General features: G+C 36.4%; 1 protein-coding gene across 1 annotated transcript in view; it reads left to right on the top strand.

Moving 5' to 3' along the window:
• The window catches only part of ZC3H8 (zinc finger CCCH-type containing 8), a 32,694-nt gene extending 8,535 nt beyond the window's left edge, over window positions 1-24,159 (top strand). The window contains exons 3-9 of the mRNA XM_054575562.1: window positions 4,632-4,866; window positions 6,297-6,430; window positions 7,940-8,059; window positions 8,436-8,549; window positions 9,733-9,840; window positions 10,748-10,795; window positions 20,670-24,159. Of these exons, the coding sequence (XP_054431537.1) occupies window positions 4,632-4,866; window positions 6,297-6,430; window positions 7,940-8,059; window positions 8,436-8,549; window positions 9,733-9,840; window positions 10,748-10,774 (738 nt within the window). The 3' untranslated portion in view covers window positions 10,775-10,795; window positions 20,670-24,159. The remainder of the gene's footprint in view (window positions 1-4,631; window positions 4,867-6,296; window positions 6,431-7,939; window positions 8,060-8,435; window positions 8,550-9,732; window positions 9,841-10,747; window positions 10,796-20,669) is intronic.
• The last annotated feature ends 1,212 nt before the right edge of the window (window positions 24,160-25,371 follow it).

Genomic DNA, 25,371 nt, shown 5'->3' with positions numbered 1-25,371 from the left:
TGTGAGAGAAAAACATTGATTGGTTGCCTCACATTCGCAACCCTGAAGGGGACCAAACCTGCAGCCCAGGCGTGTGTCCTGACTGGGAATCAATCCAGTGACCTTTCACTTTGTGGGTTGGTGCCCAACTAACTGAGCCACACTGGTCAGGGCATCTTTTATATTCTAAAAAATTTCCCCTATTTTTGTTTATCTTTATTTAGTGAATCATGATTTAACTTTTCAAGAGTTATTTCTTGTTCTCTATTTTGTTGCTGCATTCTAGCATTGTTTTTTGGAATGTAATATCATCTTGAATATTTTTGTGTATTTTTAATTATTAACTTCTTTTTTTTTCCCTTGAATCATATTTGCTGCTTCTGGATCAGTTTTCTCCTTTTCCTACCTTTTTGTTTTATTCTCTAGATAGAAGTCAGTAAACATTTTCTGTAGAGGACAAAACAGCAAGGGAAAAAAGGTTTTGTAATACAGGTTTACTAATGAAAGAATGGGATTCTTCTTTTTGGGATAGTAAGTTGTTTAATTGGAGTTAGTGCTCCTATCAAAATTGATGGCAAAGATTCTTCTGTTAGTACTGATCTGTAATTAGATTCTATACATTTCCATCTTTGAAGATGTCTTTTACTACTGACAGGTACTGCCAGTCCACAGCATGATTTTCATTGGGCATATTTATTGCTTGGAAGGCATTTGTAGAACTTTATTAGACTCTTTGCTTTAAGTTTGTCTTGTAGCATGTCATTACATTGCAGATTAATCATTTCCATTTAAAGATTAGGTGATAGTTTCTCAGTGGCAGAGGTAAATGGATTTTGAAATGACATTTTTCTTTGCATTTGTATTAAAGTCACTACAAGAACTGTGGTTTGAGCCCAGAAACCATACCTGCTACAAATTTGTGTGGGAATGGGCATCTTGCTTCTTGTTTTATCTTTGGACAGCACAGTAATACTGAGCAGTATCAATAACATCTGTCAACTCTTCAAGAGCCAAGGAAAGCCACTTGATAATATTTGTATTATTTTTTTAATTGTCAAAGTTTCTCCCAATTTCCTCATGTCTTTGAGCAGCTATTCTTGCCAAAAGGCCAATTGTCTTAAGTAACTTTATTGTCTATGGCCACTTTTTCAATTGCTGCAATCAAACAAGATTTCATTAACTCCCTCTCAGCCTTCTTTGGTGGCCAGCAAACAACCCATTCAGAAACTTGCTTTGATATCATCCTCATTTTCATTTTTTATTTTTGTGAAGAAATAATTCTGTGATAGTTTGTTTTACTTTTTTGAATTTTTCTAATCATTGAGTTGGGACCATTGTGATGAATGCTTAATATGGCACTGTTGAAATATATTATGTTCTTTAACCATTAAAGAATCATTACATAATCACCATAATGTTTTGCCATCTAATTGGACAATAAAGTAATCCACACTTCATTGTGCCTTAAATATTAGGTTGGCCAAAAAGTTTTAGTCTTTTTCCATACAATGGCTCTTAGTAGTGCTTAGTTGTCTTGAACTTCATTTGAAACAGTTTTGTTAGATTATATTGTAACAGCTGTCATATCGGTGTGCATTTTTTAAAAAACTCATCAAAAATGGTGAATTTTTGTGCAGCCATTTTAATGTTGAATATGGAAGAAATTATGCAATATTTTCAGCATATTATGCTTTATTATTTTAAGAAAGGTAAAAACACAACTGAAATGCAAAGAAAGACTTATGTAGTGTGTGGGGAAGGTACTGTGACTGATCGATCACGTCAAAAGTGGTTTGCAAAGTTTCTTGGTACTATTGACATTTTGGCCAAATAATTTTTTGCTGTGGGACTTTGTTTTATGTACTGGAAGATGTTTAGAAGCAGCCCTGGCCTCTACCCATTACGAGCGAATAGTGGGAGATAGTCAACATACTAAAAATATCCAAATCAATAAAGTTATTGATGAAAATGAGAAATCTGTCTTTTATTTTACAGGAAAAATTAAATGGACTTTTTGGCCAACCCAATACATGGCATTTGAAGTTTACTTTTCATGTTTTGACATGGTGGTTGTGCACTGGTAATGAAAAAAATGTCATGGCTTGGCAAAATGCTATCAAGTTCTGTCACTGAAATTTATAGTGCACTGAGGTGCTTCCAAAAGCCAGAACGTGGAGAACTTGCTCTGACGTCTTACTAATCACATACGGGACTTGGCTTTTATCTGGCATTTTATTCCATTTCTTTGGAGAACGGTCTTCTCATTTTGCCCAAGGTAAACACCCCGCTCCCCGCTCTCTCTAAGGGTAAACTTCTCTTTGATTGTGTTCTGGCGAGGGCTGTGCAGAGAGAACTTGTTAGAATAGCTTTGTCTGTTTTAATGTAGAATTTTAATTTGTCCTCCGTTGTAGCCTCATTTCTCGCACTCAACAGAAGCCCAGCCTCCATCTTAGAACTTGTTTTTGTTTATCAAAAATCTGCCAAGAACTTGCTGAATTCCTCTCAATTACTTGCTGAATTCCTCTCAATTATTGATGGCCTCTCCACCTACCCTTACCCCCACCCTACCATGGAACTATGAATTTTTACATTTCTGTACTTTATTTCTGTGGAATGTCAGGAAGCAAGACTAGTTGAATAAACTATCCCAAATCAAAAGCAAGATAAGCTTTTACTTAAAACTACTTTATTTAGTTTTCTTTACAAAAGGGAGAAAAAGTTATATCATGTTTGTATGCTTTCTAAATTATATAGAAAACAGCAAACATCAAAGCAGTGAGTTTATAGCTAGTTGTGTGAAGAAAAGTATTTAAGCTGCGTTTGTATTTTGTGTATTTCGATGCCTTCTGAAAAGAATCATATCAACTGGAAATACTCATCTCTAATGTGTGGTAAAGCAACATAGCTGATGATTGTCCTAGTTTTATTATGTTACTAAGTCATTTACTCTCTTTCTTTAATGCAAATAAATCAGGCATGTTATTACTTGAAATTAAAGAGGTCTGCTTCAGTACTTTAGACCTGCATGTTTTACGTAAGGAAAGACACTTAGTCACTCGTTTGGATTGTTGTAATATTTGGGTTCATATACTCTGAATGAATCTTATCTCAGTGTATTTGACGAAGCTGAACTTGGTAGGAGCTTTGGCATATGGAATGATTTTTTTGGTTCTTTCTCTGCCCACTAAATAAAACTAGTGAGCATAAAAGCAAGGTAAACACAGTAGTCATCACAGGAGCCAGCCAGCTTCTTCATGAAGGATCGGATAGTGCATCTTTCTGACTTTGTGAGCCATATCGTCTCTGCCACAACTAAGCAGCCATAGATAAAAGGTGATGAATGAATGAGTGTGACTGTGCTCCAGCAAAACTTTATTTACAGAAACAGGAGGCCAGGCCAGTGTTTGCCAACTCCTAACCAGAGTTTTTGTTTATAAGGTTTTTTGTATGGTATTAGTTGGGGAAAAAGTGCTCTTCCTTGAGGATGTGGAGATGAAGAGTTTGGTGGCCTAAAAACTGCCGAATTGCTTTGTAGTTTAGCAGACTTTTTCAGTTTGTTTGGATTCTTCAAGCAGGAGCACATTCATTTTCTAGACCTACAGTTACTAAACCTTTAAATTGGACCACCTCATATAGATTATAATAGTGAGTCTTCTGTTCTGTTTATTGTTTGTCTTGAGTTCTTTGCCTCCATCAGTGATGAGAAAGTAGACTAAGAAACCAGGCCTAGAAGTGTCCTCTGGAGCAGAATCATTGGCCAGTTTAACAATAGACATGTCATCTCTTCCTGACATCAAAATAGGATCCCTTAAAAAAAGAAGAAAAAAAGGAGCCCTTTACATGTGGATTTTTTAAATAAACTTTTTAATTGAAATATATTATGTATATTGATTATAAGTATAGAGCTGGGTACACCTGTGTATCCAGTACTTGGAAATTTTTATACTCAGAGTGGTTTAAGTTGTCTGCTGTGATCACCCCAGGCTCTCCAGGGTCAGCTGCCAGCTGTGGGGCTTCCGCTACAGTGGGTGCCTGTGCTTGCAGCTGTCATCTCGGAACAGCTCCAGCAGCAGTCAGAAAAGGATTTCTGAAAGTAAAGATAACCTGAGTAGAGAACCAGGCAATTTTTCCTCCCTTGTCATTGTGGCTGCCACCTCTTATGCCAACAGTGCTGTGAATTGTGGGAAAGAGAGTGGGCTTTGGTAGCTATGATATATCTTAGTATAGTGGGTTTTTAATCGGACCGTTACCATTTACTTTTATGAAATCATGAGTTACTGAATTAAACCATTTAAAAGTATAGTCACTGCAAAGGGAGAAATGAAATGTGAACTATAATATTGTAATTTCTTTATACCAAGTAATTAAGATTTGGGGGTTTACTCTTAATCCAGCAGAGCACATAAAGTATACCAATTCAGAATCTTCCCTCAAATTATCTTTAAGGATGGCTGTCATGCTAGGCACTTATTTTTTTAATTTCTGGAAAATTTCAAATATGTAAGAGTGGAAAAAATAATATATGAACCCCGTATACCCATCATCCAACCTCAGCAATGATCAGTTTATGGCCAGTCTTTGTTTCTTCTTCATAACCACATTATTTTGAATAATGCTAGGTTTTTTAAATTGAAATTTTAATTTTTACTTAGTTTAGGCACTTTGGAAACTCTATAACATCACCGAAGAATTTACTACGTAGAAAATCAAGAAGCAAAGACTATGATGTATACAGTGATAATGATATCTGCAATCAGGAATCAGAAGATAATTTTGCTAAAGAGCTTCAACAGTATATAAAAGCCAAAGAAATGGCAAATGCTGCTCAATCCTTACCATTTCCTGAAGAATCCATGAAGGAAGAGGAAGCGCAGTGTACACAGAAAGGTAAAGGTCTAACTATTTTATCATTTAGGCAGCTGTCCCCAACCTTTTTGGCACCAGGCATAGGTTTCATGGAACACATTTTTCCATGTGGTTGGGGCGGGGAGCCTGATATAAAGTCTATATAGAGGAGCAGTCACAATTGTCCATGAATTGGGCATTTTCTAAGATAATAGTTTTTAATGAATCTTTACACCAGATGTGGGCTTGTGTGGCCTGAGACGCCCACTAAGATCTGGCCCCTCAGTGTACAACTCTCAGTTTGCAGGAGGAACTGAGTTCAGGAGGGTTATCAAAGGCCATGACTACTTTGAAAGGGAGAATGCGAAACTGCCCCTGCATGTATAAAGGACAAGATATGCCTGTTTGTATTGCTGTCATCTGAAGATGAATCGACTTAATGTCAGGAGTGATAATGGTCAGGCTAAACTCAGACATATATTCTTTTAGATTACTGAAATGAAATGTACCCATAGATAATGAGGACAAATGAGAATTATAAGTGAAATTCTTTTTCTAAGGCTTGTATTTGTGGGTTTTTTTCTAATTAAAAAAAATTTCAATTATAGTTAACATATGGGAGTATCTTAGTTTCAGATTTACAGCATAGTGATGGTCATTTATACAACTTGCAAAATCAGTTATATAATTATGTCTTGTACCCGTCTGACACCATACATAGTTACTACAATATCATTGTATAGATGAAATTCTTAATCCTCTCATTTTACTAACTCCCCCCTATAAATGTTTTTCTGTTTACAATGGGTCATAGATAAATTCAATCTATTATAAAATGTTTTCAGTGGAAAACGTGATAGTAATATATGTAGTCAGTTTAAACATGAAGTTTTATTGTTATAGTGCTGCAGCAGTTCCTAGTTAGAGCCCTAATACTCTGAACACTTCAGAAGGATTTGGCTTGTGGCCAGCAAGGCTGATTTCAGTCATTATCTTTTTTTTTTCCTTATAATACTGTATATGTTTTCACAGAGAATGAATTGGCATCCAGAATGTATTGATTCTCTCTTTGATCTCTTAATCTCCCAGTTTCTAGGAAGACAGATCAGCATCATGCCTGTTTCACTCATTGAGCAGTACTTCTGGATTATTTTAGAGCGTACTTTTAAAGAGTAAATTGCTATTGTACTTTTATGTCATCATTGAAGTTAATTTTCTGCCCTGGCTGGTGGGGCTTAGTGGATTGAGTGCTGGCCTATGAACCGAAGGGTCACCGGTTGGGTTCCCAGTCAGGGCACGTGCCTGGGTTGCTGGCCAGGTTCCCATTAGGGGACGTGGGAGGGGCAACCACACATTGATGTTTGTCTCCCTCTCTATCTCCCTTCCTTCCTCTCTCTAAAAATAAATAAATAAAATCTTTAAAAAAATAAATAATAAATAAAAATTAAAAAAAATAAACTTTCTATTTTTAGCTGTTAAACAAAAAAAGAAAAACCTTAAAGCTGCCCACAAGAATGGTAAACAGAAGAAAATGAAGCGGAAATGGCCTGGCACTGCAAACAAGGGATCCAGTGCACCAGTGAGGAACAATGGCTCACAGGAACAGGTACAGGGACGATTTCTATCTTATCCTCAATGACAGGCCACAAAGTGAGGGTCATCGGCAGTGAAATTTCCGAGCCCAGTGGGCTCCATGTTCTCTCTCACGCAGGAGCCACCAGCACTTTGTACCTGATACCCTGGATACATGCCCATGAGCCCCTGAATTTTTTAGTATTGTGCTGTCAGTGTCTATGGGAAAACAGATGGAGTAGCAGAGAGAAGATACAGTAAACATGAGCACATTTGAAAGGCCACAGTCTTACAAAGAGTCTGCTGTTGCACTCCCTAGTCTGCTGGTTCTTGACTGTCTCTGGAAAATGAATGTATCTGAGCATTGACCTTACGAGCCATCCCCTACCTTCCTTGTACTTTGATTTTGCTTGTAGTTCCTCTTCCTCGGTCTGTATATGTAGTCAGGGTGGGACAGTAAGTGACTCCTCTGGACTCTGCCTTTCTAAGGGGTTTCTAAAATGTGTGGCAACCATTTTTATTATGTCTGGCCAAGGGGACAAGTGGTACAATACTAGAAATACCAAATATTATGATTGAAACATATTTATGTAAAGTCTGGCTCTGCTTCCGTATTTTACAAATGAGAAATCTGAAGCCCCAAGGTTCGGGTGACTGCCCGTGGTCACGCAGGGCCGGGCCAGCGCCGGGACTTTCAGTCTTGGCGCCCCCGTCAGTCTTTCCTTCCATTTGGTTTGCATTGGTTTAAAAGGCTACCCAGCCAGCGCTGAGAGCTCCTCTACATGAAGAACAAATTATAAACATGGTACAAGTTAATAACATAACCAAATAAAAGCAGACTTAAACTAACTTATTTATAAGACATATTTGATAGTGCTAAGTGGAAATTTGACATTCTTGCGAAGCAGACATATAAATGTACGGCCAGCTTCTTTCTTTGTACATACTGTATTTCTCAAACTATTCAGAAACTTTGTGTGCAGAAGCTAGAAGGTATATTACAAGTTAACATGCTAACAGTGGTTTATGCTTCTAAAGAGCTAAAATGTTTTATGAAATCCCCCTTTTTTTTTTTCATCACAATCTTTGATGGTACAGTGCTAGTTACATTTATTTGATCTGATTAGTATACTCAGCTCACACCCAGAGAGCGTCTCGTTGAAATGAAACATTCCACTGCTTTCAGTTCGCCTTATGATTTCCAGCTTAGTCTCCATTGTTCTGAAGAGCCTTGTTCTTACACTTCACTTTTTATCACAAGTAGTAACACTTCTATTTTTAATTTTTTAAATTCATTTTTAAAAAGTAAGGACAAAGTACAATAAACAGGTTGTATAAATACTAATGTCCAATGATGAAATGCTGTTGAAACTGACAGAGCATTCGTTTTTCAACTGGTGTACAAAAGTCCAAATCTGTACATGAGGATCAATTTAGAAGAGTCACCTCTTAATGTTTTATAGGTGGTTTGAAATAATTTTGTGCAGTGTAATAAAATATTTTTCTGTTTCTCACATTTAGTTTTTTGCTTTTGTTTTCAAAGGATGGTAAACCTAAAGAGAAGCAGCACGTGCGAATGAGTCAGGGGTTCATCAACCAACACACAGTGGAACGCAAGGGAAAACAAGTTTGTAAATATTTCCTTGAAAGGAAATGTATTAAGGTATAAAAAGTTTATAAACAAAAATATACTAAAATCTAAGGTGTAGCAAAAATGTACTAAAACCAACTCCTGTTTCCATTAAACACTCTAAAAGCATACCTGTTTCCTTCTAGAAAAGGTTCACATGGAAAATTTTGCTATTTTATGTTTAAGAAAGATATTTTTTTTAATGTTTTATATTACAAATGTTTAGGACTTAAAATTTTAAGTAGATGAATGTGATGTCATAAGATAACTCATTAAGAATTAGACTGTACAGCTTCTAAGACTTTGGGGTTTTTTTCTGGAGTTATTTGTTTATCTAGAGTTTAGTAGAAATTAAAATGACTTAACTTGGAGAAACAATGCCTTTTCCTTGTTCTTTCTTTTGGCACAGGGAGACGAGTGTAAATTTGATCATGATGCAGAGATAGAGAAGAAAAAGGAAATGTGTAAGTTTTACGTACAAGGATATTGTACCAGAGGTGAAAACTGTCTGTATTTGCATAATATCCTTTATCACAAGATATTATAACTTCACTCTTCATAAATACTTAACACAAACATTTTAAATATGTATAATTTTGAGTGAAACTTGGTGTTTTAGCTATGGCAAAATTATATCATCTAAGCTCAAATCAGTAAGTATTGAAATGATTAAGTTGTACACAGATTTTTTTCCCCCGTAAGAAAAGAGGGATCCCTTAGAAATTCTCTCAGAAGCATGGCAGGTTTCATAAGGCCTGTTCAGGTCCCAGAAAGACTTTGTCAGAGTTTCTGCATTGACATTCACTCATTGAATCTATATTCATGTAAGCTCTTTCATAAGAAGAGGCAGGAACTGCTAAATTTGGGAATGCTTGTTTTCTGTATTCTGTAGTCACAGGGGTGTTCAAATTCTTGTATCTCCAGGCCACATCAGAAGAAGAAGAGTATCTTAGGCCGTACATTAAATACACAAACACTAATGAAAACTGATAAAAAAAAAAGGTTCTAAGTCAATTAATGATTTTGTGTTGGGCCACATTCATAGCCATCCTGGGCCACATGTGGCCCGCAGACTGTGGGCGGGACACCGCTGTAGGGTTAGCTCTCACTTAATTTGAAGAATAACCCTCACTGCAGTGCTCATGGTACAGACACGCTATAAAAACATGGAACATGAACATTTTAGGCTAATAGCAGCTTTGGTCATTCTCATTTATCCAGTACAAAAAATCTCAAATTCTAACTCAAGAATCTTTTCCTAGGAAACAATGTTGACACTGTATAAATTGCTCTTATTATAACATGAGGATCCAGATTTGGTAAGACGTAATCATTGTCATTGACTTAACTTCCTCTACCCCAAAATAATGTTTTAAAAATAATCACACATCTCAAGGTATTTATACACATCTGTTTCTTATATCAGTGAAGCCTATCTGTTGTTTATTATACGAATGGATATGAAGCAGAAAGAGTCCTGTGATAGCCAATAAACTTGATTTATATAAATCATCATCCTGAAATTAGGTTTTTTTCATATAACCCAATTAATAATTTATTGTCTTAAATGAGGAATTTTAAATGGACAGTTCAGTATTTCTGATAGTTAGAAAGGCCTTTAAGTAAGAAAAATAAAGTCATTAAATGAATAACAAATTATTTTATTTGGATGAAGATTGTTCTTTTCCTTAACATTTGGGATACATGAATATCCTTGCAAGTTTTACCATACAGGAACAAAATGTTACCAGGGAGAGCACTGCAAGTTTTCACATGCTCCTCTGACTGCTGAAACACAGGAACTGTTGGCTAAAGTAAGTACGATTTTAGTCATCTTTTGTCTTTTTTTAAAGAATCTGAACTGAGGGTGAGAATTTGAAAAGCTACTGTTCTTGAAGGAAAGTTCCTCATAGCTTAGCATGTGGTGTACATTAGGACTGATAATTTAAGAATTTCCTTCAGTTTAGAATGTTATTACTCATTTTTACATTTTTCCTTGTAGCTTAAAGGAAAATTTACATTCATTGCTGGTATGAAATTGGAATGTTCTTAAAACCTTCAGTGCAATTAGAAGTGCTAATAGCTCAGCTAAAAAAGGGAAACAGCAAATAGGAGAAAGGTATTCCCTGTTATACTCTTGGAAGGAAAGTTAAAGATCATTGGTTGATAAGCATTTTAGAGTTACATCACAGAATACTGTAGTTACCTCAAAATGTTTTCTTCAGATGTTCTTTCAGTCTATGAGAAAGGGTAATTGAAAAATTGTAGTCATTTATATTGTCATTTCCCATATGTTATTTGGAGCACGTATCTCCAAAATTAACTTGAAATATAACTTGAAAATAAAAGATTCTTTTAAACCGAAACCATACCATCTTACAGCAGGTTTTTGGGGTTTTTTTTGAAGCATATGCAAATGTTAGAAAATCAAAGATGCTTATTTCTGGATATTTTTAGGTTGTAAATCTGAAGGATTACTCTGGAATTAGAAGTCGTACCAAATATGTGGATGGTTGTTTATTAGTATGAAATATATATGGAAAAGTGACATAAAATTTGTTTATCAGTTTCTCTTTCAGTCAATAATATTAGATTATTACTAGAATGAATATTATTGGGATCATGAGAAAATGACTATTTTGGGGATCATGAGAAAATTACAGGAGTAGGATAATACACATGATGCATAAAAACAATAACGTGATTTTTTTTTTATATTAGGTTTTGGATACTGAAAAGAAGTCATGAAAATAAAATACATTTAAAAAGGTAAAATTAGGATTTAGCACATTTCTTTTTTTCTTAAACATTTCTAGAAGTTGGCATGGAAACAAGACTTTTTACTTTTTCTTAAAAATAAATCTTTTCTCTTTCCTCCTCCACTAAAAAAATTTTAAAATATTTGGTACATAGGCATAGATATATAGGGTCTGGCAGAAGTAACACCTGCTTGAGTGTGGTTGGTAGGGTAATAATATGGGCATAGTTATAGTTTCAATTTGAACATTTGACCTAAAATGTCATATGGCGTGCTTGAGTGTGATTGTTATGCTATAGAATTGCATGCTTATGATTTTGTAATAAAATAGGGGCATTATTTGTGCCAGATCCAGTATATTGTAGGTCTCCATGGACTGTCTTCCTCCTCTGGGTTTATCACTATCTTTTATATTTTTATTTTCCTCCTCTTTTTCTCTGTAAATTTACCGAAGGCACATGATTCGCTAAATAGTATATTCAGTTGTGTTTGTGTTTGGACTTTATTTAAATATTATCATACTCTATATTAATTGGTGACTTGCTATTTTCACTCAACATTACCCTTCTAAGATTTATGTAGATGCATGCAGCTGTCATTCATTCATTTTTACTCCTACATCTCATTTCAGTCATTAAATATAGTTTAATATATTTATAAAATATATTAAATAATAAATTTTATAAATAAATAAAGTAATAAATTTATATAAATATAAATATAGTTTATTTAGTTATTCTACTATTCATGGACATTGAGGGGGTTTTTTTTCAGTTTTTTAAATACTACAAATAATTGTTCCTGTCTCCTGATAAAAACATGTGTGAGCTCTCCTGGGTGCATACCAAGGAGTAGAATTGTTGCATCCTCTTAGTATTTAAGATGATACCAATTTTCTGTAAAGCAGTTGTACTCCCACCAACTGGTTAAAAGAATTGTTGATCCATTTGCCAATCTTTGTTTTCTTAAGACTTAACTTTTTTTTTAACCAATTTAGTCGGTGTAAAAATGGTGTCTCATATGGCTTTATTTTCATGAAGTTTGGCATCCTTTCTTACGCTTATTAGCTTTTAAGTTTCACCTTTGGCAAAGTGCCTGTTAATGTCTTTTGCTTACATTTCTATTGGGCTGATTGTTCTCTGTAAATCGGTTTCATGTATTCCTGATAGAATGCTTTGTGAGATACGTGGCAGGTCTTCTTCCATTTTGTGGGCTCTCTTCATTTTTTTTGAGGTGTCTCAGTGAGCAGAATTACTTACTTTGATAGTCTTTTTCTAAGTGTTACTTTCTTACATTTATATTTTAATCCTTTGTAAATTGTATAAGTTAACATTTGCTGCCATAATGGTTTTTAACAACAACCACAAACTCCATACCATGTAAAAATAAAGATTCTTTTTCATGCATCTGTAGGAAAGATTGGCTGGGCTGGCTCTACTTCATATAGCAGGTTGATTGGGATGGTTCTGCCCCACATTTGTCTGGGACCGGTGGGCTACTGGGCATGGTCATTTCACAGCGGCTCAGGAGGCCCTTTTCTCATCACTGTTACTTGCAACCCATTGGCCAAAGTCAAGGGTAGGAATTACACTCGTGTACTTTCTCTGTGGGGGGAACTGCTAGATTACATAAAAAAAGGATGTGGCTGTGGCTATAAGGAGAATGGAAGAATCGAAAGTAATTGTTTCTTTTATTTAATGGTAAAGCTGAATAATATTTAATTGTATGTATATACCACATTTTGCCATGTATAATGCCCAATTTTAGCCCAAATTTTTGAGAGAAAAAGAAAGATGCGCATTATACATGGGTAGTTCTAATTCTGTATATAAATGTTTTTAATTTTATTTATGCTTTTGCATTAGAAGTGAAACTCTAGAAAGTAATAATGATATCTGTATGTTCAAAAATAAATACTAAAGTTCCTTTATAATACCAAAATAAAGTATCTAAATATAAGTAAACAATAATTGAATTAGAAAATTAAAACGAAAGATTTTTTCCTGAAAGTTTGGACTAAAAACATGGATGTGCATTATACAGGGGAGCACATTATACGTGGCAAAAAATGGCATTACATTTTAGTTACTCATTTACCTATTGGTGATCACTTGAATTGCTTTCACGTTTTAACTACTGTGAATAATGTTGTTATAGACATGGGTATATAAATACCTTTTTGAAACCCTACTTTCAATTCTAAATATATACCCAGAGGTAGAATTGCTAGCTCATATTGTAACTCTAATCCTTTTTCCTTTTTGCTCAATCCCTCTACTCCGTAACTCCCCCTCCCCCACTGTCATCTGCTTTTCATCTATGAACCCATCCCCATTTTCCTTGTTAGTGCAGTTTGTTCATTAGATTCCACATATGAATGAAATCATATGGTGTTGTCTTTCTCTGCCTGGCTTATTTCACTTAGCGTAACGTTCTCCAGGTCCATCTATACTGTCACAACAGGTACAATTTTCTTATTTATGGCTGCATAGTACTCCACTGTATAAGTGTCCCATAGTTGTTTTATCCACTCATCTACTGATGGACACTTGGGCTGCTCCTTATCTCGGTGATTGTAAATAATGCTGCAGTGAACATAGGGGTGCTTATGTTCCTTTGAATTAGTGTTTTGGGTTCCTTTGGATATATTCCCAGAAGTGGGATCGCTGGGTCAAAAGGCAGATCCATTTTTAATTTTTTGAGGCATCTTCTTACTACTTTCCACAGCAGTTGTACTAGTCTGCGTTCCCACCAACAGTGCAAAAGGGTTCCCCTTTCCTCCATATCCTCACCAGCACTTGCTGTTTGTTGATAGCCATTCTGACAGGTATGAGATGGTATCTAATTGTAGTTTTAATTTGCATTTTTCTGATGACTAGTGATATTGAGCATCTTTTCATATGTCTATTAGTCATCCGTATGTCTTCTTTGGAGAAATATCTATTCAGGTCTTTTCGCCATTTTTTAATTGGGTTTTTGAGGGTTCTTTGGTATTGAGTTTTATAAGTACTTATAAATTTTGGATATTAACCCCTTAGGAAATGTACTAGCAAATATGTTCTCCCATTCTGTGGGTTGTCTTTATGTTGTTGATGATTTCCTTTGCTAAGCAAAAACTTTTTAGTTTGATGTAATCCCATTTACACCAAACTAAATATTTAATATAGATATTAATATTTACTTATATTATCTATATATTAAACATTTAATATATAGATATAAATATTTAGAAAGATTCTAAATAGAGTCTTTCCCTCTATTTCCAGTTTGCTGAGGGTTTTTAACACAAATTGGTGATGGATTTTTATCAAATGCTTTTTATGCATGTATTGATGTGATCATGTAGTTTTATCTTTCATTTTGTTTATGTGGTGAATCACATTTACTGATTTGCAAATGTTGTACCAACCTTGCATTCACAGAATAAATCCCACTTGATCATGGTGTATGATCTTTGTGATGCACTGCTGTATTCAGTTTGCTAATATCATTTTGAGCATTTTAGCATCTATGTTCATCAGTGATACTGGCTTTTAATTTTCTTTCTTTGTAGTGTCTTCATCTGGTTTTGGAATTAGGATAATGCTGGCCTTGTAAAATGAGTTTAGGAGCCTTCTCTCCTCTTGAATTTTATGAAATAGTTTGAGAAGGAGAGGTGTTAGTTCTTCTCGGGATATGTTTGGTAAAACTCACCTGTGAAGCCGTCCAGTCCAGGCTTTTGTTTGTTGGTAATTTTTTGATTACTGCTTCAGTTTCACTAGCTGTAATCTGTCTGTTCAGATTCCCTGATTCGTACTGATTTAGCTTTGGAAGATTACGTCTATGTTTCTAGGAATTTATCCACTTCATCCAGGTTGTCCAGTTTGTTGGCATATGGTTGTTCATGCTATTTTGTTAACAGTACTTTGTATTTCTTTGGTGTCAGTTGTTATTTCTCCTCTTTCATTTCTGATTTTACTTACTTGGGTCTTTCCTCTTTTTTTCTTAATGAGTGTCATTAAAGGTTTGTCAATCTTGTTTATGTTTTCAAAGAACCAGCTCTTGGATTCATTGATCTTTTGTATCATATTTAAGACTATTTCATTTTTTTCTGCTCTGATCTTTATTACTTCCTTCTATTCACTTTGGCTTTGTTGTTCTTTTTCAAGTTCCTTTAGGTGTAAAGTTAGATTGTTTACTTGAGCTTGTTCTTGTTTTTTGAGATAGGCCTGTAATGGTCTGAGTTTCCCTCTTAGGATTGCTTTCCCTGTATCCCACAAATTTTGGATTGCTGTATCCTCATTTTCACTTGTTTCAAGGTATCTTTTGATTTCTTCCTTGACCTCATTATTGACCATTCATTATTTAATAACAGGCTATTTAGCTTCCATGTCTTTGTGTGTTTTTCAGTGCCCTTGTGATTGATTTCTAGTTTCATAGCACTGTGGTCAGAGGTGTTTGATATGATTTCAGTCTTCTTAAATTTATTGAGATGTGTTATGTGTCCCAATATGTGGTCTATCCTGAAAAAAATTCTACATGCACTTGAAAAGTATGTATGTTCTGCTTCTTTGGGATGAAATGCTCTGAAGATATCAGTTAAATCTGTTTGATCTAGTATGTCATTTAAGGCCAGCCACTGTCTGCTTGTTGATTTTCTGTCTGGAAGATCTATCCATTTAAGTCAGTGAGGTGTTAAAACCCCCAAATATGACTTTTTCTGTCAGTCCGTCTTTATGTTCATCAGTATTTGCTTTATATTTCAGTGCTTCCACGTTGGGTGTGTAAATGTTTACTAGGGTTATATCCTCTTGTTGGATTGTTACCTTTATCAGTATGTAGTGTCCTTTTCTCTTACTATAGCCTTGGTTTTAAAGTCTAATTTGTCAGATATAAGTACTGCTATCTCAGGTTTTTTTTTTTTCTTTTCCATGTGCATGAAATACCTCTTTCCATCCCTTTACTTTTAATCTGTGTATATCTTTTGATCTGAGATGTGTCACTTGGAAGCAGCATATATGTGGGTCTTGTTTTCTTATTTATTCAGCTACCCCGTGTCTTTTGGTTGGAGTATTTAAGCCATTTACATTTAAGGTGATTATTAATAGACATGGATGTAGTGCAATTTTATTAAACTGTTTTCCTCTGTTTCTTTTTTCTTTCTCTTTTTCTTCTTCTTCAAGTAAGCCCTTTAACATTTGTTGCAGTATTGGTTTGGTGTTAACAAACTCCTTTAGTTTTTCCTTGTTTGGAAAGCTCCTTATTTCTTCTTCAATTTTAAATGAGAGCCTTGCTGGGTAAAGTAGCTTTGTTTGTAGATCCTTGCTTTTTATCACCTTCAATATTTCACGCCACTCGCTTCTGGCCTGAAATGTTTTGGTAGACTAATCAGATGATAATCTAATTGGTCTTCCCTCGTAGATTTTCTCTTGTGGATTTTAGGATTATTTTAGGATTCTCTCTTTGTCATTTTAATTATGATGTGTTTCGGTATAGGCCTCTTTGGGTCCAGCTTGTTTGGGATTCTCTGAGCTTCTTGGACTTGCGTGTCTTTTTCCTTCACCACATTAGGGAAGTTTTTGGTTATTATTTCTTCAAATAGCTTCTCTTTCTGATGTTCCAGTGAGGCAAATGTTACGCTTCATGTTGTCCACAATATTTCTTAAGCTTGCCTCATTTTTTAAAAATCCTTTTTTCTTTTTGCTGCTCTGCCTGGGTGTTTTTTTCTACCATGTCTTCCAAATCACTGATTTGATCCTCTGCTTCATCTAACCTACTGTTTATTCCCTCAGTGTACTACTTATTTCAGATATTGCATTCTTTATATCTGACTGGTCATTTTATGGTTTCTGTGTCTTTTTTCATGCTGTTGAGTATGCATATAAGCATTACTCTAAACTCTCTGATAAATTGTTTGCCTCCATTTCATCCAGTTCTTACGGAGAATTCTCCTCTTTCATTTGGGGTCTTTTTCTTTGTCTTCCCATTTTGGCTGCAGCTTTCTATTTTCTGCCTTAGTTGTTAAACCAATCACTTGTTAAACTAATCAAGCTGTAATCAACCACAGGCTTAAGCTCCCTAGAGAGTGAAGAAGAGTAATTCCTGTGGATGGTGCTGTTGCTTCTTCTCAGGCTGATGCCACTTGGAGAGGAGTGCTCTGCCTGAGAGAGATAGCTCCTGCAATATGGGGAATGACTCATCACAGGGATTCTGGTGGCTGGTCCTTCAGTTCTCTCCCCAGATCCACCATCCCCAGACTCTCCTCAAGTGTCTCTAGTCCACTTGGCCCTCCTTCTGCCAGAGCCCAGGGTAAATGCCTGCAAACAAAATTTTGTGTGTTGGCCCTTCAGGAGGCTCGCCGCATCTCCAGAGCCATCTGTCCCTGGTGGACAGAAACCCTTCTGCTTTTCACAGCTGGATGTCTTCTGGGATCCTTTCTGGCTCTGGTGCTGTAGGCTGGGGAGCTCAGCTTGGAGTTTAGACCCCACACTTGTCAGGGGACCATGCCCCTGGCCGCTGAAATATCCCTCTGGAACTTCAACTGCCACCCGTGGGGGCCCAGCCAGCCCTCTCACATCTCCTTCGCACTCCCTACCAGTCTCATGGTGAAATGGTTTCCTTTATCTGTCCTTGGTTATAAGGCTGCTCTCCAGCTAGTGTTCACTTGATTGTTCAGGATGATTTCTCTACAATTTAGTTGCAATTCCAGATTGGTCCTGGTAGGTTAGTGTAGCTTCCGCTTACTCCTGAGCCATCTTGCATCTCCCCTCTGCTTTTAATTTTTCAAGGAATCACCATACTCTTTTCCCCAGCAGCTATACCAACTTATATTCCCACCAACAGTGCAGTGTTAAAGTTTCTCTACAGCCTCACCAACACTTTGTGTGTGTGTGAGTATGTGAGAGAGGTGGTATCTCATAGTTTTGATTTGTATTTCCTTAATGATTAGTGATGTTGAACATCTTCTCATGTGCTTATTAGCCATCTGCATATCTTCTTTGGAGGTATGTCTATTGAAGTCCTTTTCCCATTTTTGAATTCGGGTTTTTTTTGTTGTTAAGTTTTAGGAGTTATCTATATATTCTGGATATTAATCACCTGTGGATATATGTGATTTGCAAGTATTTTCTCAGATTCTGTAGGTTGCCTTTTTACTCTGGTGATTGCATCCTTTCGTGCAGAAGATTTTAAAATTTTTATGAAACCCAGTTTGTTTATTTTCACTTTCTATACCTTTGGTGTCATATTCAAGAAATCATTGCCAAATCCAATGTTGTGAAACTTTTATCCTGTGTGCATGTGCTTGTGTGTGTGTGTGTGTGTGTGTTTCTGAAAGGTTTTTTTTTAACTATCATTTTTTTCCCCATTACCCCTTTCCCTTCTACAGTCACCACACTGTTGTCCATGTCTGTGAGTCCTTTTTCCTTTTTGGTCAATCCCTCCACCTCTTGACCCCCACTTAGCCTATGTTTTCTTATAAGAGTTATATAACTCTAGCTCTTAAGTTTAGATCTTTGATCATTTTGTGTTAATTTTGTATATGCTGTAAGGTGAGGGTCCAACGTCACTCCTTTGCATGTGGATATCCAGTTTTCCCAGCACCATTTGTTGAAAAGATGTCCTTTCCCCATTAAATCATCTTGACTCCTTGTTGAAAGTCATTTGACCAAGTATGTGAGTGTTTATTTCTGGGCTCCGTATTCTGTTCCATTGGTCTTTGTTCGTTTTCAGCTTTGTTCTGGCTAATTGGGGCCACTTGAGATTTCATAAGAATTTTAAGATGGATTTCTCTCTTTCTGGATTTTGATAGGGATTACATTGAGTCTGTAGGTCATTTCGTGTAGTATTGACATCTTAACAATATTAAGGCTTCTAATTCATGAACAAGGGCTGTCTTTCCATTTTTTTATGTCTTTAAATTCCTTCAGCATTGTTTTGTAGTTTTCATTGTAGTCTTCTCTTGGCTAAGTTAATTCCTAAGTATTTGAATTCTTTTGCAATATAGTAAATGGAATTTACTAATCAAGTAATTACTAATCAATTTATTTACTAATCAATTAATTTCCTTTTCAGACTGTGTATTGTTAGTGTATAGAAATGTAACAGATTTTTGTTTGTTGACTGTATATCCTTTTACTTTGCTGAATTTGTTTATTTTAACAGTTCTTTTTGGAATATTTTTAAGTTTTCTGCATATGAGACCATTGGATGGATTTTTTAAATATAATATATAATATGTTATATTCAGTGAGAAAGTCAATATTATACTTAATGGGCAAACAGTAGAGGCATTTCCACTGGAAGAGTCCAATGGGACTCTAGTTTCTAAAAGTTGAAGAGCATTCTCTCTGAAAACATTTGCATCAAGCACCAATTTCATTTAAGAATACCCTTGATGAAGCAGTAAAAAGTATTCATGCTATTAAACCTCAATTCTTGAGTGCCCATCTTTCAGTATTATGTCTAGCAAAATAGGAAGATGTATCAAGTATTTCTACTAAGTGGTATTCTAAGGACAAGCACTTGTGCTATCATCTGAGATCAAGCAGAATTAGCTGCTTTTTTTTTTTTTAATGAATACTCTTTATTTAAAAGAACAACTGTGGGGCCAGCTGGTTTCTTCAGGTGTGCAGGTTTGGCAGGCACTTTTCCACAAATGAATGGAGTGACTGTCACTTTAAGGAAAACAAGTGAAAATATTTGTTTTCAATTATAAAATTCTGGCTTTTGAGCATAAGGACAATTTAGGAACATTTTATCTGCCTATGTGAGCTTGGAAGCTTTCCTGTACATAAAGATTTTTTTCGTGCAGTTGGTGATGTTAAAGAGTGTGATTTTTTAAATACTATAATATTATAATAGAACATTTGAATAGAACATATAATATTAATGATTATAATAGAACATTTGAAGTATCTGCACAAATTATTAAGCTAACATTTTCCAAATAAACAACATATGACATTACAAAATTATGCATGGGTAAAACATCCACGCAACGTGCTGTATGGACTAATGGATTTTCACATAACAGTGAAGGAAGTTTCCAGATGTGGTTTCAGATTCTGCATTGCAACTGGAAATTGTTTGCAGTTACTTTTGTCTTCTTTTACAGAAAACTTTATTTAAAATTTTTTTGTAGTACTTACTTGTGACATTGGTTAATAAATTATATAGGTTTCAGGTGTACGATTCTAAAATACCTCATCCGTATACTGCATTGTGCGCTCACCACCCAAAGCCAAATCTCCTTCTATCACCATATATTTGACCCCTGCACTTGCTTTTAATACTCCTTTGCCCATCACATTATTCTTAGCTTTTCTTATTAAGTTTTAGATTTATATCTTATATGGAGCATATAGTTGGGTTCTGCTTGTGAGCCAAACCAAAAATTCTTTTCTTTTGATAAGGAATTAATCCATTCACATCTGTTTAATGACTGAACGTTTGCTTTTAGCTTCTGTCATATTATAGTTAATGTGTATATTGTATATGCATGTTTTCCCTCTCCATAATGTTTTTTCTTTCTTTCATAAATACTACTTTCTTCAACTCATTTTTATTCTTCTTTTCCACTTTAGTCTAATAGCCCTTATTAAGTTTCCATTCAAATCTTTCTTGTAATACAGTTCTCATTTTTTATATGATTTTTTTCTTGTATTATTTCCGAGGTCAGTCAACTCTTGTTTCATTACTTCTAATTTCTTTTTCTGTTATACCCTTAGCTTTTGAATTTCAATTCAAGTTGATTTTTCAGATTCCCAACAGGGATATTTAATTCAGTTTGGATTTTTGTGTTACAGTTTTCTTCTGCTATATGTTTTTCAGGGGGAAGAAATAGGGTGGCTATGTTGGTTAATTTTCACCAGCTGAAGTGTTTTTGTTTTCTTTTTTCTTATGTAGCTTTGTATGGATGAAGAGTGCTTATACGTATGTTCAGGACTGTTCAAGACCAATGATTTGGAGTGATGTACTGGATTCCTCATTTAAAGCACCTTCTTGTATCATTAGGATGACATGCAGTTTCTTTAATGGATGGCGCCCTCGGAGGGACAGAATCCAGTGTATAAGTGAAAGGGTTCTCTTCACCCCGCTGTTGGAGTTCAGCCGTTGGAACGGGAGAGGAGATGGGTGGCATAGCTGCTGGCTGCTGGGTAAATGTCACAGTAGGAAATTACAGAGGTCTGTTTTGATTCATCTAGTTTTCTCAATAAAATAGGAAGCACGGTTAGGCCGAGTGATAATGAAGAGATGCAAGACTGAAGAGAGAAAACTTGGGTTTCTCTTGGAAGGCATGGGGTAATTGATAGAAGATGGATATATAGTTAGAATTTTTCATGTCATTAAATACTTGTACAATGTTTTTAATGGCTGCTCACGATTCTATTTTATGACTTAAATTAATGGTTCTGTGACTTTTTTTTAAACCAGTTTCCTGTCATTGGACATTTAAGTTGTTTCCATTTTCTTACTATGAAAAATAAAAGTGGAACAAAGTCTCTTACTGTACCATTCCAAAACTTTGAGTTCTTAACTTTTTTGTTAAGATACTGGAGTGGTTATCTTTCTCATTGGTTCAGAAACTGTAGTCAGATTATACACTTATGTAAAATGTAAACTTCAGTAGTGTGATGACATCTGTAACATAATACTGAAATACAGAATTGCCCAAGCACGGATAATGAGATTCTAAACGGGCACTTACATAGAGTGGTATTGATTATTATTAGAAAAATACTGTGAAACAGAAACTATCACCATTGTTTTACTGCTGGGAAAAATAATAGCATCACTAAATTGCTGAATAGAGGACACCAAAGTTAGTGACACTTCTTAGCAAAGTCCTACTTGAAAATAAGAGTCAAAGTTACTTGGTTGCAACCTAATCCACTAAAGCAAGAGAGGAAATGAAGAGGCAAACCTGTCAGTGAAATCTCTTAAATTGTGTTCAATCAAGTTAGAAGAGAGACACTCTCTTAAATATGCCCTGTGCACGTAAAGCAGTCTCTCATAACTGGATTGTTACAGCACCTTCCAGCTGACCTGCCTCCATTTTCCATTTTCTCCCCTCTGGTCCACTTCCCTTTCCTTAGAGCAGATTTCCCAGTGTACTGCTTCAGCTGTGCCTCTACTGTGTAGTACCCCGAATCAGAACCCACTTGTCTGCTGGGTTTTAAGTTCTCTGCAGTCTCACCATCTCAGCCTGCCGAGATCTAGTTCCTGCTGCCCTTGGCTCCTCTCTGCTTCACTTGGTTTCCTCCTGTGAACTAAATCCCACTGACCCCTGCAGCTCCAGGCAAGTGTACTTGTAATACAGCCACATTAATTAAAGCATCTGGAGCAGAGGAAATATCAGTAAGAAAGCTATAATGGATTTACACTTACGTGACCAACATGGCTGTCATGGCTATATTAAAATTATGTCTGATCTTTTTTGGAGCCAAAACAGAAAGGATGAAGAGGTAATCTATTTACCACTTATTATCAGAAAGGTAGAATGCAAAACCTCTCCTAATAATAATTTCACAAAAACAGTTCTTATGTAGGTCTGCATTATTGAAATCACTGAATATAATAGACAAAACTCTCATCTCTAAGATTCTGTGTGACAGTAACTTTTTGTGATCAGTTACTAAAAGGCACATAACAGTAAAACTCAAATTCTGTCAGTTTATAAGATAATCTTTTTGGTGTTTCAACTTGATCCAGGTGTAGTACTTAAGGAATTCAGACCCAGAGATGTTAAGTAGTTTGTCCCCTGTCTTCGTAGATATCCTGACTTCCTGCACAGCTGTCTCCATTCACCGGCTAGTTTCTGATAAGCATACCCATTGGGGGCCAGGGGAGGGGGGGTTACAGTTAAAGATTTCTTCCCAGGTCACTTGTACAGATCAAAATACTGTGATTGGTCATCCAGCCTAAATAATATTAGGGGCTTGTACTGCCAGTTAGAAGCACCAGCACCCCATTAGGGGGTTAGTGAAATCAGAGTCTCTCAGGGTAAGCACTTCCGGGACAATTGCTAGGATATGTACGTGACATCCTTCTTAATACCGATCACAGTTCTATCACTGGCATTTTGATAGTAAAATCAGTTGTTACTATTTACCAGTGAGGAAACCATATCTATAAGAAGGTCTCCTAGCTCATGTTCTTAGGCGTGTAGCAGCACACACCTGTGCCCCCCTTCCCAACAACTTCGGTTGTGCTGAAACGTCCCCTCTTCTATGGCATTGTCTGTGCTTTGTGGATGGTGGGCCCTGGCCTCAACCCTTTGTGGTGTTTAAACAAGGGTCTAAAATTGTGGTCCTTGATCTTGGCTTCACATTGGAGTCACCTAGGAAGACTTGTAAGAGACACTGATGCCTGGGGCCCACTCCCAGAAATTCTGGCTGTGCGGTGGTGCTGGGGGGTTGTGCTGGGGTGTGGACATGAGGTTTTCAGTAGCTTCCAGGTGATTCTGAAGCACCGGCAAGGTTGAAAACCGCTGGTCACAACAAATATTGGAAGTGCCACTCTCTTTGCCAGCAGCTGGTCTAGGCTTGAAATAGGAATACATGTCCTCTGGTACACTTCTGGAAAAGTGATCATCTCTTAAGACACAGGAAGAGGCTAGACATTGCCGTGTCTGAATATGACACCCAGAACGGATGCAGCTGTCTAATGACTTCAAGGGGAGCTAGCAAACCAGCTGAAGATGACAGAAGAAAGTTAAGGAGCTGGCTCCTTGTTAGCTGGGCCATGGAATTCACCAACCTTAGAAGACAGCCAGCCTACAGAGTGCATGTTACACCACATGAAATTTGATGTATGGGTGTGTGTATTTTTTTTTTAACTGTTTAAGCCCCTTTGACTTGGGTTCTCTTACCTGCAGCCAAAGGCGAGATAATAAATGTGAGCCAAGAATCAAACCTACATTCATCTCCCCAAATCCACGTTTCTGCCCCTTACCCCTCTTCACTGAAGGCTTTGTTCACTGTCTTGACTCCTGTTGACAGCACACAGTAAGAAACCGGTATAAGAAAAGAGGAAACACAACATCTAGGAATAGACGTATTTGGAGGGTTAAGAGGAAAGAAGAGAATATACGTGTTTTTAGTAGGAAGGGATAAGCTACCCAACTCACCTCAAAGTGGTGTTGGTTGATTCCTGTGAAATTTATACTCCTTTACATTATTTAAAAATGTGGAAAAAAACTTGTCATTAATTCTGGGGTACATATTGTTATAGCTAACATCTCTAAGATTGGATTGTCTTTTACAGTTGATAGAATATCACATTTTAATTGGCAGTTTACATTTGGTACACAAAAATGGTCTTATTAAGTTAGTGACACATTAGACTTGAATGTAATTTTAAACAAGTTATATATGTATATAGTCAAAAGTTTATTGTGATGAAATTTGTTATGAGGTTTATTTTGGATTAATAAATTATGAAAAGAAAAAGTTTTGTTATGAAAAAGTGGTTTCTGTTTCTTCCCCATGCCCCGCCCACTTTGTGGTAGGCTGAATTCTAAGATGGCTCCAAGAGTTTGTGCCCTGGTATACTTGAACCACTCCCTTTGAGTGGGCATTACTGTGAGTGATGGATTTCACGGTAGGATTAATTTATGATACATAACAGACTAAGCAAGTTTACCTTTGATATAATTAAGGTCTCAATTCACTTCGTTTTGAGTTCATTGAAATTGAGATTCCTGGGTGGGTCTCAACTGGTCAGTTGAACACTTAAAAGACACTGGGCCCTTCTCGAAGTCAAAGGTGAGAAGCATCAGGAGGTCTTCCTGCCAGCCTTGAAGAGGTTGCCGTGTTGTGAGAGCGCCATGGGAACTTCAGTCTTACAGCCACAGGTCACTGAATTCTGCCAACAACCTGAATGAACTTGGCAGAGGTGCTCCGGGCTCATTTTGTATGTTCCCACCTCAGTCCTCAAATTAGCCATTTCTCAAAGGAGCCCTGAGTTTTTTTCATTGTTCCTGAGTCTGGTCAGATGACGCCTTGAGAATATACCTTGTCAGTGAGCTGTCATGTAGATCAAAAGTGATGGTTTTGGTGGCTCTTGAGGAGCTCCAAATCCATTGCACTTATCTGATGACTCCCGAAATGTTAGTTCTTACTGTAACTGGGCTGGGGAGGGCAGAGTGAGATCCAGGCAGGTCTTCACCACCAGCCATTTACCAAGGCTCAGCTGTTTTTCCTCAGTAAATTCTCTTTGAATTCATCTCTTTGAACTTAATTTCCAGAATTCTGGGGGGGTGGGGGGGGCGGGAATGGCTTTAGATTGTTTTTGCCAGAGTTCTCCCATGACTTTTGTGAAGTGGATTTTCAGAGATCCTTTTTTCCAAAAGTGGAAACCTGGTCCACTTTTCAATATCTGCACTTCAGTAACAGTTATTCATAACTGGTAGGAAGACTGACGCGTGCCACCTTCAAGTCCTTTTCTCTCAGGCCTTCTTTCTTGCCAGGCTGTCCAGGGACTCATCCTGCTGGCAAGATGCTCCTCATTCCAGAGTGTTTGGGATGATCACTCAGCTCCAAATTTTTAAACTACTTTTTTAAGGGCTTCCACAGAAGTGGCCTTATTTATCATTCACATGAGTCTT

The sequence above is a fragment of the Pteronotus mesoamericanus genome, unplaced genomic scaffold (assembly GCF_021234165.1).
Source record: "Pteronotus mesoamericanus isolate MK-2021 breed Mesoamerican mustached bat unplaced genomic scaffold, CSHL_Meso_final contig_311, whole genome shotgun sequence".
NCBI classification, from domain to species: domain Eukaryota; kingdom Metazoa; phylum Chordata; class Mammalia; order Chiroptera; family Mormoopidae; genus Pteronotus; species Pteronotus mesoamericanus.
The sequence above is the reverse complement of the archived record's forward strand: the minus strand, read 5'-3'. Positions and strand labels throughout refer to the sequence as shown.